This window comes from Eimeria tenella, genomic scaffold (genome assembly GCF_000499545.2).
Source record: "Eimeria tenella Houghton genomic scaffold, Eth_scaff83, whole genome shotgun sequence".
Taxonomy (NCBI): Eukaryota; Apicomplexa; class Conoidasida; order Eucoccidiorida; family Eimeriidae; genus Eimeria; species Eimeria tenella.
Window position 1 is genome coordinate 249 of NW_013543459.1, and position 10,606 is coordinate 10,854.

At 53.9% G+C, this 10,606-nt stretch overlaps 2 protein-coding genes across 2 annotated transcripts in view; one reads left to right on the forward strand and one right to left on the reverse strand.

Moving 5' to 3' along the window:
• Positions 1 to 244: 244 nt before the first annotated feature.
• Positions 245 to 9,090, forward strand: ETH_00025790 (uncharacterized protein; the record flags this gene model as incomplete). The annotated part of the gene is made up of 14 exons (XM_013378403.1): positions 245 to 409; positions 1,290 to 1,328; positions 1,864 to 2,100; positions 2,732 to 2,797; positions 3,034 to 3,166; positions 3,756 to 3,908; positions 4,102 to 4,265; positions 4,776 to 5,047; positions 5,259 to 5,386; positions 6,417 to 6,547; positions 7,075 to 7,173; positions 7,907 to 8,000; positions 8,429 to 8,517; positions 8,773 to 9,090. 14 exons carry the CDS (start codon positions 245 to 247, stop codon positions 9,088 to 9,090), a joined length of 2,088 nt encoding a protein of 695 aa, XP_013233857.1.
• Positions 9,091 to 10,497: 1,407 nt separating this feature from the next.
• Positions 10,498 to 10,606, reverse strand: part of ETH_00025795 (uncharacterized protein) — a gene marked incomplete at both ends in the record, with an annotated part of 1,579 nt that continues 1,470 nt past the window's right edge. The window contains one exon of the mRNA XM_013378404.1: positions 10,498 to 10,539. Coding sequence (XP_013233858.1) covers positions 10,498 to 10,539 — 42 coding nt within the window. The remainder of the gene's footprint in view (positions 10,540 to 10,606) is intronic.

Below are 10,606 nucleotides of genomic sequence, written 5' to 3' on the forward strand. Positions count from 1 at the left end.
TGCTGCTGCTGCTGCTGCTGCTGCTGCCTCCGTTCTGCAGCGCGTTGTTTGCTTCCCCTCAAATCCCCTGCTGCTGCTGCTGCTGCTGCCCTTTGCCACCGGTCCCCCCGCCGCCGCAGCAGCCGAACCTGCTCTTCCCCACCGCTGCCGCCGCCGCCGCTGCTGCTGCTGCTGCTGCTGCTGCTGCTGCAGGGAGTACATAAAGTTGTACCTGCGGGAGCTGCTGCAGACGGTGACGGAGCTGATGACGGGGAACTATGTGATAATTCGCCTCCCCAGAGGCGGCGCTGCTTTCTTGGAACACTTCGGAGGCACTCTCGCGGACAACTTGGAAGCGGGACACAAACTCTGCTGCGAGCTTTTTCCCGATCCCGAACAATACGATCCCAAGTTCCTCGCCGCCACCAGAGTCCGCAGACACCCCGCGCCCCACACTGACACCCCACACATACACCCCACACCCCACACATACACCCCACACCCCACACATACACCCCACACCCCACAGACACCCCACACATACACCCCACGCCCCACACGTACACCCCACGCCCCACACGTACACCCCACACAGACACCCCACACGTACACCCCACGCCCCACACGTACACCCCACACAGACAGCTCAGGCACTGCATGCAGACACCCCACACACTGCATGCGGACACCCCACGCACTGCATGCAGACACCCCACGCACCGCATGCAGACACCCCACGCCCCACGCGTACACCACACACCCCACACGTACACCCCACGCCCCACATGCAGACACCCCACACCCCACATGCAGACACCTCACACCCCACAAATGCGCAGACTAGCTGTACAGACACCCCACACCCCGCATGCAGACACCACACACCCCACAGCTGCGTGCGCTGGCTGTGCAGACACCCCACACCCCACAGGCAGACACCCCAGGCCCCGCAAATGCGTGGACTAGCTGTACAGACACCCCACATGCAGACACCCCACACCCCACAACTGCGTACACTAGCTGTACAGACACCTCACGCGTATACACCCCACATTTATTATGCGGCAAGTGTCTGTACACCCCACACCTAAACACCCCACATTTAGACACCCCACACGCATCCACTGGAGCTCTTCAAAGGGACCTCTCCTTTTCGAGGGATTGGGGTTTAGGGTTTCGGGCTTAGGGCTTAGGGTTTAGGGTTTAGGGTTTAGGGTTTAGGGCTGCATACACTGCAGGGGTCCCGAACACCCCACGTGCGAGCATGCGCGTGGGGTGTATAAGCTCTTTGTGTTTGTCTTTGTCTTCAGAAAAAGGCAGAAGAGTATTTTGAGCGTTTAAAACAAGAAGTCAGTTTTATTATTATCTATTTATTTACTTATTTGTTTGTTTGTTTATTAGCTTTTTGTCTCCTTTTCATTTTTCTTCTTATCTTTTCCTGTCTTCATTTCGCATTCGGTCTTTTGCCTTTTGTCTCTCTTTGTGTCTTTTGCTTCTTTTCTCTGCAGTTTCATTTGTCTCTTTCTTCTTCCTATTTTTCTTTTTTTCCATCTTTTATTTTTTGTTTCCTTTTGCTTCCTTTTTGTTTCTTTTCGCCCCTTTTTTTCCCTTTTTTCCTGCATTTGCTGCCGTTATTATTATCGCTTACTCCACCTTTGCTGCTTCAGCTGCTGCTGCTGCTACTGTGCTGCTGCTACTGCTGCTGCTGCTGCTGCATCCACCTCTGCTGCTGCTGCTGCTGCTGTTGCTGCTGCTACCTGTGCTGCTTCCCCCCCTGCATCTGCACCCCCTGTACCCCCCGTCACCTCCCGAACACCTCCGCCGCCGCCGCCGCCGCCGCCGCCGCCGCTGCTGCTGCTGCTGCTGCTGCTGCTGCTGCTGCAGGCGGAGAGCGTGCATGCGCCTGGGGGCCTCGGGGGCCGCGTGGTGACGCAGCCGGGGCAGCTGGTTCGGTACACTCTTTCGAAAGATGACACAAACATGTTTGGCTTAGTGCAGGCAGTGTCAGCAGCTGTCGATACACCCGACAGCAGCAGCCGCAAAGTCGAAGACAACTCCGACAGCAAAACCCCCAGCAGAGACGCCCTCGTCACCTTCTACTTCCGCAGCCCCCAGGCCCTCGTGAGTCCTCCACGCATGCACGCATGCATGCGTGCATGCACGCACGCATGCATGCATGCATACATGCGTGCGTGCATGCATGCATGCATGCGTGCATGTGTGCATGTTTGCATGCATGAAGACAGGCGTGCATTCACGTAGGCGGGCAGACAGGCAGCCCTGCATGCATGCATGCATGCATGCAGGGCTGCATGCATGCAGGGCTGCATGCAGCGTATTGGAGCGCTTGGTTGAGCGGGGCTTGTCGCTGCGTCTTTTAATTCTCTGTTCATGTTTGTTTTTCGCGTCACTTTCGGACATATTTGTATCTATATTTAAATCTATATTTGTATTCATATTTGTGCTTATACATTTGTGTTTTTATTCTTTTATTTATATTTGCATTTATTTGCACTTGTTCATTAACTTGATGCATGCATGCACATGCAAAGTGCGCGCAGCACGAGGTTTACGTACACCTGAACCACGCAAGTGTCACGGCTTCTGCATTTGCAGAATTCCATTTTTTTCTCGATTTCATCTGAGTTTCTGCTCGTGCAAGCAGCAGCAGCAGCAGCAGCACAAGGAACAGCAGCAGCAGCAGCAGCAGCAAAGACAGCAGCTTGTTTTGTGTTTTATATTGCATGCGCAGGCGGAACAGACTCAGTCTAAGAGCGTCGACAGGCAGCGACTAACTGTTATTTTGTCTTTACAAACGGTATCTCCGCTGCTGCTGCTGCTGCTGCTGCTGGCTGCGCACACTGTGGAGTGCTGCTGCAGCTGCTGCGCTGCTTTTGCAGCTCCGGTCTCTCTCCGTGCTGCTGCGAGAGCCGGCACTGCCGCTGCTGCTGCTGCTGCTGCTGCTGCTATTGCCTGCATCCCTGCAGCTCGCGCCCCCCCATGCCACCGCTGCTGCTGCTGCTGCTGCTGCTGCTGCTGCTGCTGCTGCTGCAGCTGGTGCACCCGAAGAACATCCCCCCCTCGGGCTACCGCTGCTGGCAGCGAGTCTTCAGGCCCGACGGCTGGATTGGTTTGCAGCCAGTTGAGATATCTTCAGTTTCTGTGGAGGCAGCAAATGCAGACCAAGGTGGGTATTTTTTCTCCTTTTTTTTCTTTTTTGGATCTTTTTTTCCTCCTTTTTCTCCCTTTTTGTCTCTTCTTTCGTCTCCTTGTTTGCCGCCTTCTTGTCTCCTTTTTCTGTCTTTTCTGTTTTTTTGGCGCGCTTTTATCTTTTCTTCGAGCCCTTTTGTCTGACTCTTTGGGCCATTTTGTTTTCCTTTTTCTCTCCTCTTTGAGCCTTTTTCTTGTTGCTCCTGTGGCCCTCTGTCTCTTTCCCCCTTTTTAATCTCATTTCCTTCATGCATGCATGCATCCATGCATGCATACTTGCATGCATGCATCCATGTATGCATCCATGCATGCATATTTGCGTGCATGCATCAATGCATGCATATCTGCCTGCCTACCTGCCTCCATGCATGCGTATTTGCATGCATGGGTGCATGCATGCACATCTGCATGCATGCGCGGGTGCCTCGCTGCCTGCCTGCGTATGTGCATCCCTCCACGCATGCATGCAAGCGTGCATGCATGCACATTTGCATGCGCGGCTGCATGCATGCAAGCGTGCATGCATGCACATTTGCATGCGCGGCTGCATGCATGCATGCATGCAGGCGATGGGGCTGGGGCTTTGTACAAGGGGCATGCAGTGATTCACCCGCTGCTGGGCCCCGACCTGGACAGCCCCCCTAACGAAGGGGCCCCTGAGGAGTCTGTGGGCCTCGACGAGCTCTTCATGGACGCCGTGGGCGATAGTGACAAGCAGCGTGAGGGTTTAGGGTTTAGGGTTTAGGGTTTAGGGTTTGGGGCTTGGGGCTGCGTGGGGCTTCCAGGGCTCAGGGCTCGGGCCTTGAGCGCGCAGCCCTCAGCCCGTGGCCTCGGGCGGGCTCCCAGGCCCACGCCCAGGATTAGGGTTTAGGGTTTAGGGTTTAGGGTTTAGGGTTTAGGGTTTGTGGGCAGCTGCGCGGGACGCGGAGTTTTCTCTGAGTCAGAAGGTGGCGGGGGAGTTTGCAGATGTGCGGCTTCTCAATCAACTTTCAGTGACGCATTTATGTCGGTGGCTGAAGTTCCACATTTCCATTTTGGAACCCGACAGAAGATTCACCAAAAACGTCCTTCTCCAGGTCAGCCCCCAGCTAGCTAGCTAGCTAGCTAGCTGGCTGGCTAGCTGGCTGGCTGGCTAGCTGGCTGGCTAGCTGGCTAGCTGGCTAGCTGGCTGGCTGGCTGGCGGGCTGGCTGGCTGATCAGTTGGCTGGTTGGTTGGCTAGCTAGCTAGCTAGCTAGCCAGCTCGACAGCCAGCTAGCTTGCCATCCAGCCAGCTAGCCAGCCTGCCAGCTAGCCAGTCAGTCAGTTAAGTAGCTAGCCAGCTAGCTAGCCAGCTACCCCTCCAGCTAGCCAAATAGCTAGCCGTCCAGCTGGCCAGCCACCTAGCTAGCCAGCTAGCTCCGCTTCCAGCTAGCCAGCCGGCTAGCTAGCCAGCTACCCATCCAGCTAGCCAGCTAGCTAGCCAGCTAGCCACCCAGCTAACGATCCAGCTAGCCAGCTAGCTACCCGTCCAGCTAGCGACCCAGCTAGCCAGCTAGCCAGCCAGCTAGCTAGCTAGCTAGCTAGCTAGCTGGGCGCGTGCGGGCAGATGATGCGGGCGGTGCGGCACGTGGTGGACAAGGCGGACTGGGAGCCGCTGGTGGCCGACCTGCTGCAGTCCAACGTGCGGGGCTGCATGCTGCACTTAGTGCGGCTAGCTGCATGCGCTGCTGCATGCGCTTTGCGGCGGATTCTGGTGGCAGCAGCAGCAGAAATCAAAAGACAAGTTGCTGCGGGAGACCTGACCACTGGTCTCAAGTTCCTCGCCCAAAACCCCAGGTTCCTCGACGAGCTCGACCAGGCCCTCGACGACTACTGCAGGCAACGCCAAACCCTAAACCCTAAACCCTAAACCCTCGCGCGCCCCCGCGCGCCTCTCCCCACCTGCTGCCCCTCGCGCCCGAGGCTCCGCGGCCTCCGGCCGAGGGTTTAGGCTCCAGGGTCCAGGGTCTACGGTTTGGGCTGTAGGGCCTGGGGTCTAGGGTTTAGGGTTTAGGGTTTGGGGTTTAGGGTTTAGGGTTTGGGGCTGCAGGACGAAGGCGAAGTTGTGCGCTGCGACAATGCGGGACTTGATTTTCGAGCAAACGCATGCACTTCATTTCGAAACCATCGAAGACCTCTTTGACGGCTGCAGGCAATTCGAAAAGGACTTCTTGGGCAGTCCGTTCTCTTTTTTGGCTTTTTTCCTTCTTTTTTGGCTTTTTTCCTCTTTTTTCCGCTTTTTGGGCTCCTTTTGTTCCTTTTTATTTGCGTATTTTGTTTCTTTGTTTGCTTCTTTTTGTTCCTTTTCGGTTGCACCTTTTGGCTCTTTTTGGGCTCTTCTCGTCCCGTTTTATTTGCATCTTTTGTCCCTTTTTTGCTTCTTTTTGTCCCGTTTTTTGCTCCGTTTGTCTTCTTTTTTGCTTCTTTCTGTTCCTTTTCATTTGCTTCTTTTGTTTCTTTGTTTGCTTCTTTTTGTTCCTTTTCGTTTGCATCTCTTGTTTCTTTGTTTGTTCCTTTTTGTTTGCATCTTTTGGCTCCTTTTGGGCTCTTTTTGTCCGTCCTTTTATCCCTTTTGCTCTTTTTTATTTTCATCTTTTGTGTCTCTATTCGTTGTCTTTTTTTATCTTTTTATTTATCTCGTTTCTGTCTCTTTATTTGTCTCTTTTTGTCTTCTTTTTGCCTTCTCCTCTTTTTGTTTTTCTTTTTCGGTCCCTCGTGCCTTCCTTTCATCTCCTTTGCTGCTGCTGCTGCTGCTGCTTTTGCTGCTGCAGCGGCCCTTTTGCTACTGAAGTTTCTGCTGCAGTTGTCTCCTTTTTGCTGCTCGGGTGTCTCGAGTGTCTCCTTTTGGTGTTGCAGCTTCTGGGGTGTCTCTGCAGCTTTTCGGGTGTCTTGGCAGCTCGTGCGGTGTCTGTACACCTCGTGGGGTGTCTGTGGCTCTTTGCTGCTGCCTCTTTGTCTCTTTTTAATTTCACTTTTCCCTTTTGTGTCTCCTTTTGCTGCTCCCCAACTCATCCTCGTGTCTGCTGCTGCTGTTGCTGCCTCTGCTGCTGCTGCCTCTGCTGCTGCTGCTACCTCCGCTGCTGCTCCTGCCTATGCCACTGCCTCCGCTGCTACTTCTGCTGCTTCGCTGCCGCTGCCGCCTCTGCTGCTGCCGCTACCTCCGCTGCTGCTGCTGCTGCTGCTGCTGCTGCTGCTGCTGCTGCTGCAGGCGGCGCCATGGAGGAAATATCGAAGACAGTGAGGTCCACAATGCTGCGGCGGAAGCAGCGGCTGGGCATTGCTGATGTTTATTCCAGGGGCGGAGGCCCGGGAGACCCCCACGACCTTATCTATGAGGAGGCAAGCTGCTGCTGCTGCTGCTGCTGCTGCTGCTGCTACTGCTGGTTATGCTGCGGCAGGTGGTTATGCTGCTGATTATGCTGCTGCTGCTGATTACGCTGCTGCTGCTGATCGTGCTGCTGAGTATGCTGCTGCTGCTGATTGTGCTGCTGAGTATGCTGTTGCTGCTGACTGTGCTGCTGAGTATGCTGCTGCTGCTGATTATGTTGCTGAACATGCTGCTGCTGCTGATTATGCTGCCGCTGCTGATTGTGCGGCGGCTTACGCTGCTGCTGGATCTTGCGGATGTTGTTGCGGCAGCTGTTGCTGCTGCTCAGTCTTGCGGGGGTTGCTGCTGCAGCTGCTGCTGTTGTGGCTCTCGCTGCTGCTGCTACTGTTGGAGTAGCTGTCTCTGCTGCTGCTGGTGCTGCTGCTGTTGCTGCTGCTGCTGGTGCTGCTGCTGTTGCTGCTGCTGCTGCTGCTGCATGCGCTGGTGCTGCTGCAGCCAACTGCTCTCCAGTGTTTGTTGGGGTGTCTGTACACCTCAGGTGCGGGTGCAGTTTTGGGCTGTCAAGATTCTGCTGGCGACGCCGCTGACAACAAAGTTATATATGCATTTCATTAAAGACATTAAAGACAAAAGCATGGTAAGCAGCAGCAGCAGCAGGGGTAGCAGCAGCAGCAGCAGCAGCAGCAGGGGCAGCAGCAGCAGCAGCAGCAGCAGGGGTAGCAGCAGCGACAGCAGCGATGAGCGCTTTCTTTGCTGTAGCGGCGGTCTGTTCTTCTGCTGCCCTTCATGCTTCTTCTGTCGGTGCTGCTGCTGCTTCTCTTCGTGCTGCTGCCGCTGCTGTTCCTGCTGCTGCTGCTGTTCCTGCTGCTGCTGCAGCTAGCTGCGGCTGCAGCTGCAGCTGGTGGGCCAGTAGCTCTCTGGGCTATCAAGCCTCTTCTTTTTCTTTTTGTTTCCAAAAAGCATTTCCGTCTTTCTTATTTTTTGTTTTTTTCCTTTTTTTATTTCCTTTTTATTCTTCTTGTCTCTTTTTTACTCTTTTTGTTTCTTTTTTATTTTTGTCTCTTTTTTATCTTCTGTTATCTCTTTTTTGTTTTTTTCTATTCTTTTTTGTTTCCTTTTCATCTCTTTTTTTGCGGTTTGCTGCAGTGCAGCGCAGCAGCAGCGTGTGGGGGGTGGGGTTGTTGTCATGGAATTAAAGAAAATGAAATAAATAAAAATTAAAATCTTTTAAATCCAAAGGGGACTTTCTGGGGTTTGTTCTTAAAAGCCTAAAGTTCATTTGTTTAAAATTTGGCCATTTTGCACTTATACATACCACTTTGCCGCTGCTGCTGCTGCTGCTGCTGTTGCTGCTGCTGCTGCTGCTGCAGCACCTGGCCTCTGAGGGTAAGTTTTCCATAATGTGCGAAAGCGAATTGGAGAAGACGCTGCAGCAGCACATCCTCTCGGAGCGTTCCTCAGCAGGTAAGTCTTTTCTTTTTTGTTTGTTTTATTTTTTATTTTCTCTAATCCCTTTTTTATCTTTTTTGCTTTCCTTTTCTCCTTTTTTGTCTTTTTTGTCTCCTGGTTTGTCTATGCGTTTATTTCTTCTATTTGTCGCTTTCGTGTAGCTGCAGCGTGCTGCAGTTGTCTCCTGTTATGCGCCGGGAGATTCTGCTGCTGATTCTGCCGCTGCTGCTGCTGCTGCTGCTGCTTCTTGCTGCTGCTGTTTGTCGGCGCTTCTTCAGCTACAGCTCCCTCTAGCTGCTGCTTGCTACTGCTGCTGCTGCTTGCTACCGTTTGCTGCTGCTTGCTACTGCTTGCTGCTGCCGTTGCTGCTGCTGCTCGCTGCTGCTGGTGGGTGGGCTTGGGACAGCAGCAGCAGCAGCAGGGTGGGGTTTTTGCTGCTGCAGCTCGGCTAATTCCCCGCAGCGACGGGGACTTGATGGAGCACTTCAACTTGAAGCTGAACACGGAGCAGCTGCTTAGCTCGGTCATGGCTGTGAGCCTTCTTTTGCTGCTGCTGCTGCTGCTGCTGCTGTTGCTACTGCTGCTGCTGCTGTTGTTGCTGCTGTTGCTGTCTCCCTTATCTTAGTTCATGTCTCCTGGTCTCCTTCACTCCTTCCCACTTGCACCTGCTAGACGCACCTGCCTCCTGCCTGCTTTCTGCACTTATCCTTGCTGCTGATGCAGCAGCAACAGCAGCAGCAGCAGCAGCAGCAGCAGCAAAGGGGTGGGGTTGTTGTTTTGGCTGCAGGCCCGGCGAACTGAAGAATATGTGAAGCTGGCGCTGGAGGGCGTGGCCAAATTGAGGGCCCAAATTCAGCAGCAAGGAGGAGTGGACTTTTTGACCCGTTTGGAGTTGGACTCGAGGGGCCCCCCGCAGCAGCAGGGGGGCCCCCCGCAGCAGCAGGGGACCCAGGGGGGCCCCCCGCAGCAGCAGGGGGTCCCCCCCGAGACCCCCTACCGCGACGCCCTCCCAGGGGGCCCCTACCCCGACAAAAGACTTAACAACATCCACCAGGGGGCCCCCCATTTGCCAGCGAGCCACCAAGGCACAGCAGACGGCCTCTGAGGGCCCGGGGGCCCCTGGGGGCCCAGGGGGCCCCCGGGGGTTCAGGGGGCCCCCGGGGGCCCTCAGGGCTGCCAGGGGGCCTCTGGGGGCCCCCTTGAGGGCCCCACGGGGCCCCCCAGAGGCGTTCTTTATGATTATCCCTGCAGGGCCTCTTTGAAGCCCCAAAGGGGGCCCCTGAAGGCCTCAGAGGACTCTGTTGGGTCTCAAAAGGAGACCCTTTCAAGGCCCTGGGGGACCCCGTAGGGGCCCCCCAGGAGGTTCCTGGAGAGCTCAGGGGGCCCTTTAGGGTCTTCAGGCCCCCGAGGCCCCTGAGGCCCCCTCAGGGGCCCCATGGGGGCCCTTTATCGTCTTTTTGAGGCTTTAGGGGCCCTCCTTGGGCCTCTCAAGGCCGCCGTACGGTCCCAGGGGGCCCCCTGAGGGCCCCTGGTCCTCTGAGTTCCAAAGGGCCCCCTAGGAAGCCCTGAAAGGCCCCGTGGAGGCCCCTTTTGGGGCCCCTGGGGGCCCTCGGGGGCCCTTTTTGGGGACCCTTTCAGGGCCCCTAGGGGCCCCCAGGGGCCCCTAGGGGCCCCTTTTGGCCCTTGGGGGGCCCCCCGGGCGCATGCAAGCCTAGGCGGCTTGCTGGGGACAAAGCGCGTATAGGGCTGAGTCTCAATAGGGCCTTCAATTAGCAAGAAAGACTTTAGAGACAAAAAGAAACGAATAGAGAAAAAGAAATAAAGAAACAAATAGAAAAGAAATAAAGGAACAAATAGAAAAAAAGAAATAAAAGAAACAAACAGAAAAGAAATAAAAGAAACAAATAGAAAAAAAGAAATGAAAGAAGCAAGTGGAAAAGAAATAAAAGAAACAAATAGAAAAGAAATAAGAGAAACAAATAGAAGAGGAATAAAAGAAACAAATGGGAAAAATAAATAGAAGGAACAAATAGGGAAAAAATAAAAGAAACAAATAGACAAGAGGAGAAATGAAAGAAACAAATGGAAAAGAAATAAAAGAAACACATAGACGAAAAAGGAACAAATAGACAAAAAAAGGAATAAAAAGGAACAAATAGACAAAAAAGGAAACAAAGAGAAACAAATAGATAAAAATAAAAATAAATAGACAAGAAACAAATAGACAAGAAAGCAGATAGGCAAAAGAATTGGAAAACAGAAGAGGCCTCAGCAGCAGCAAGAGGGGCCCCTAGCAGCAGCAAGAGGGGCCCCTTTTGCTGCTTCCAGGGGCCCCTTTTGCTGCTGCTAGGGGCCCCTTTTGCTGCAGAATTTAGAAAATGGAGTTCTTTTGAGGACAGATATAAAAAAGGGAACGTCTTTGTGGCTCTGCAGCTCCGTGTGGGTTAAAGAATGAGGTGTCTGTACACCCCAGCTGTCTCAGGTGTACGTACACCTCAGCTATCCGTACACCTCAGGTGTCTGTCCACTCCAGCTGCGTGTACACCTCAGGTTTCTGTACACTTCAGCTGTACATGCATCTCAGGTGTACGTACACTTCAGCTGTATGTACACCTCAGGAG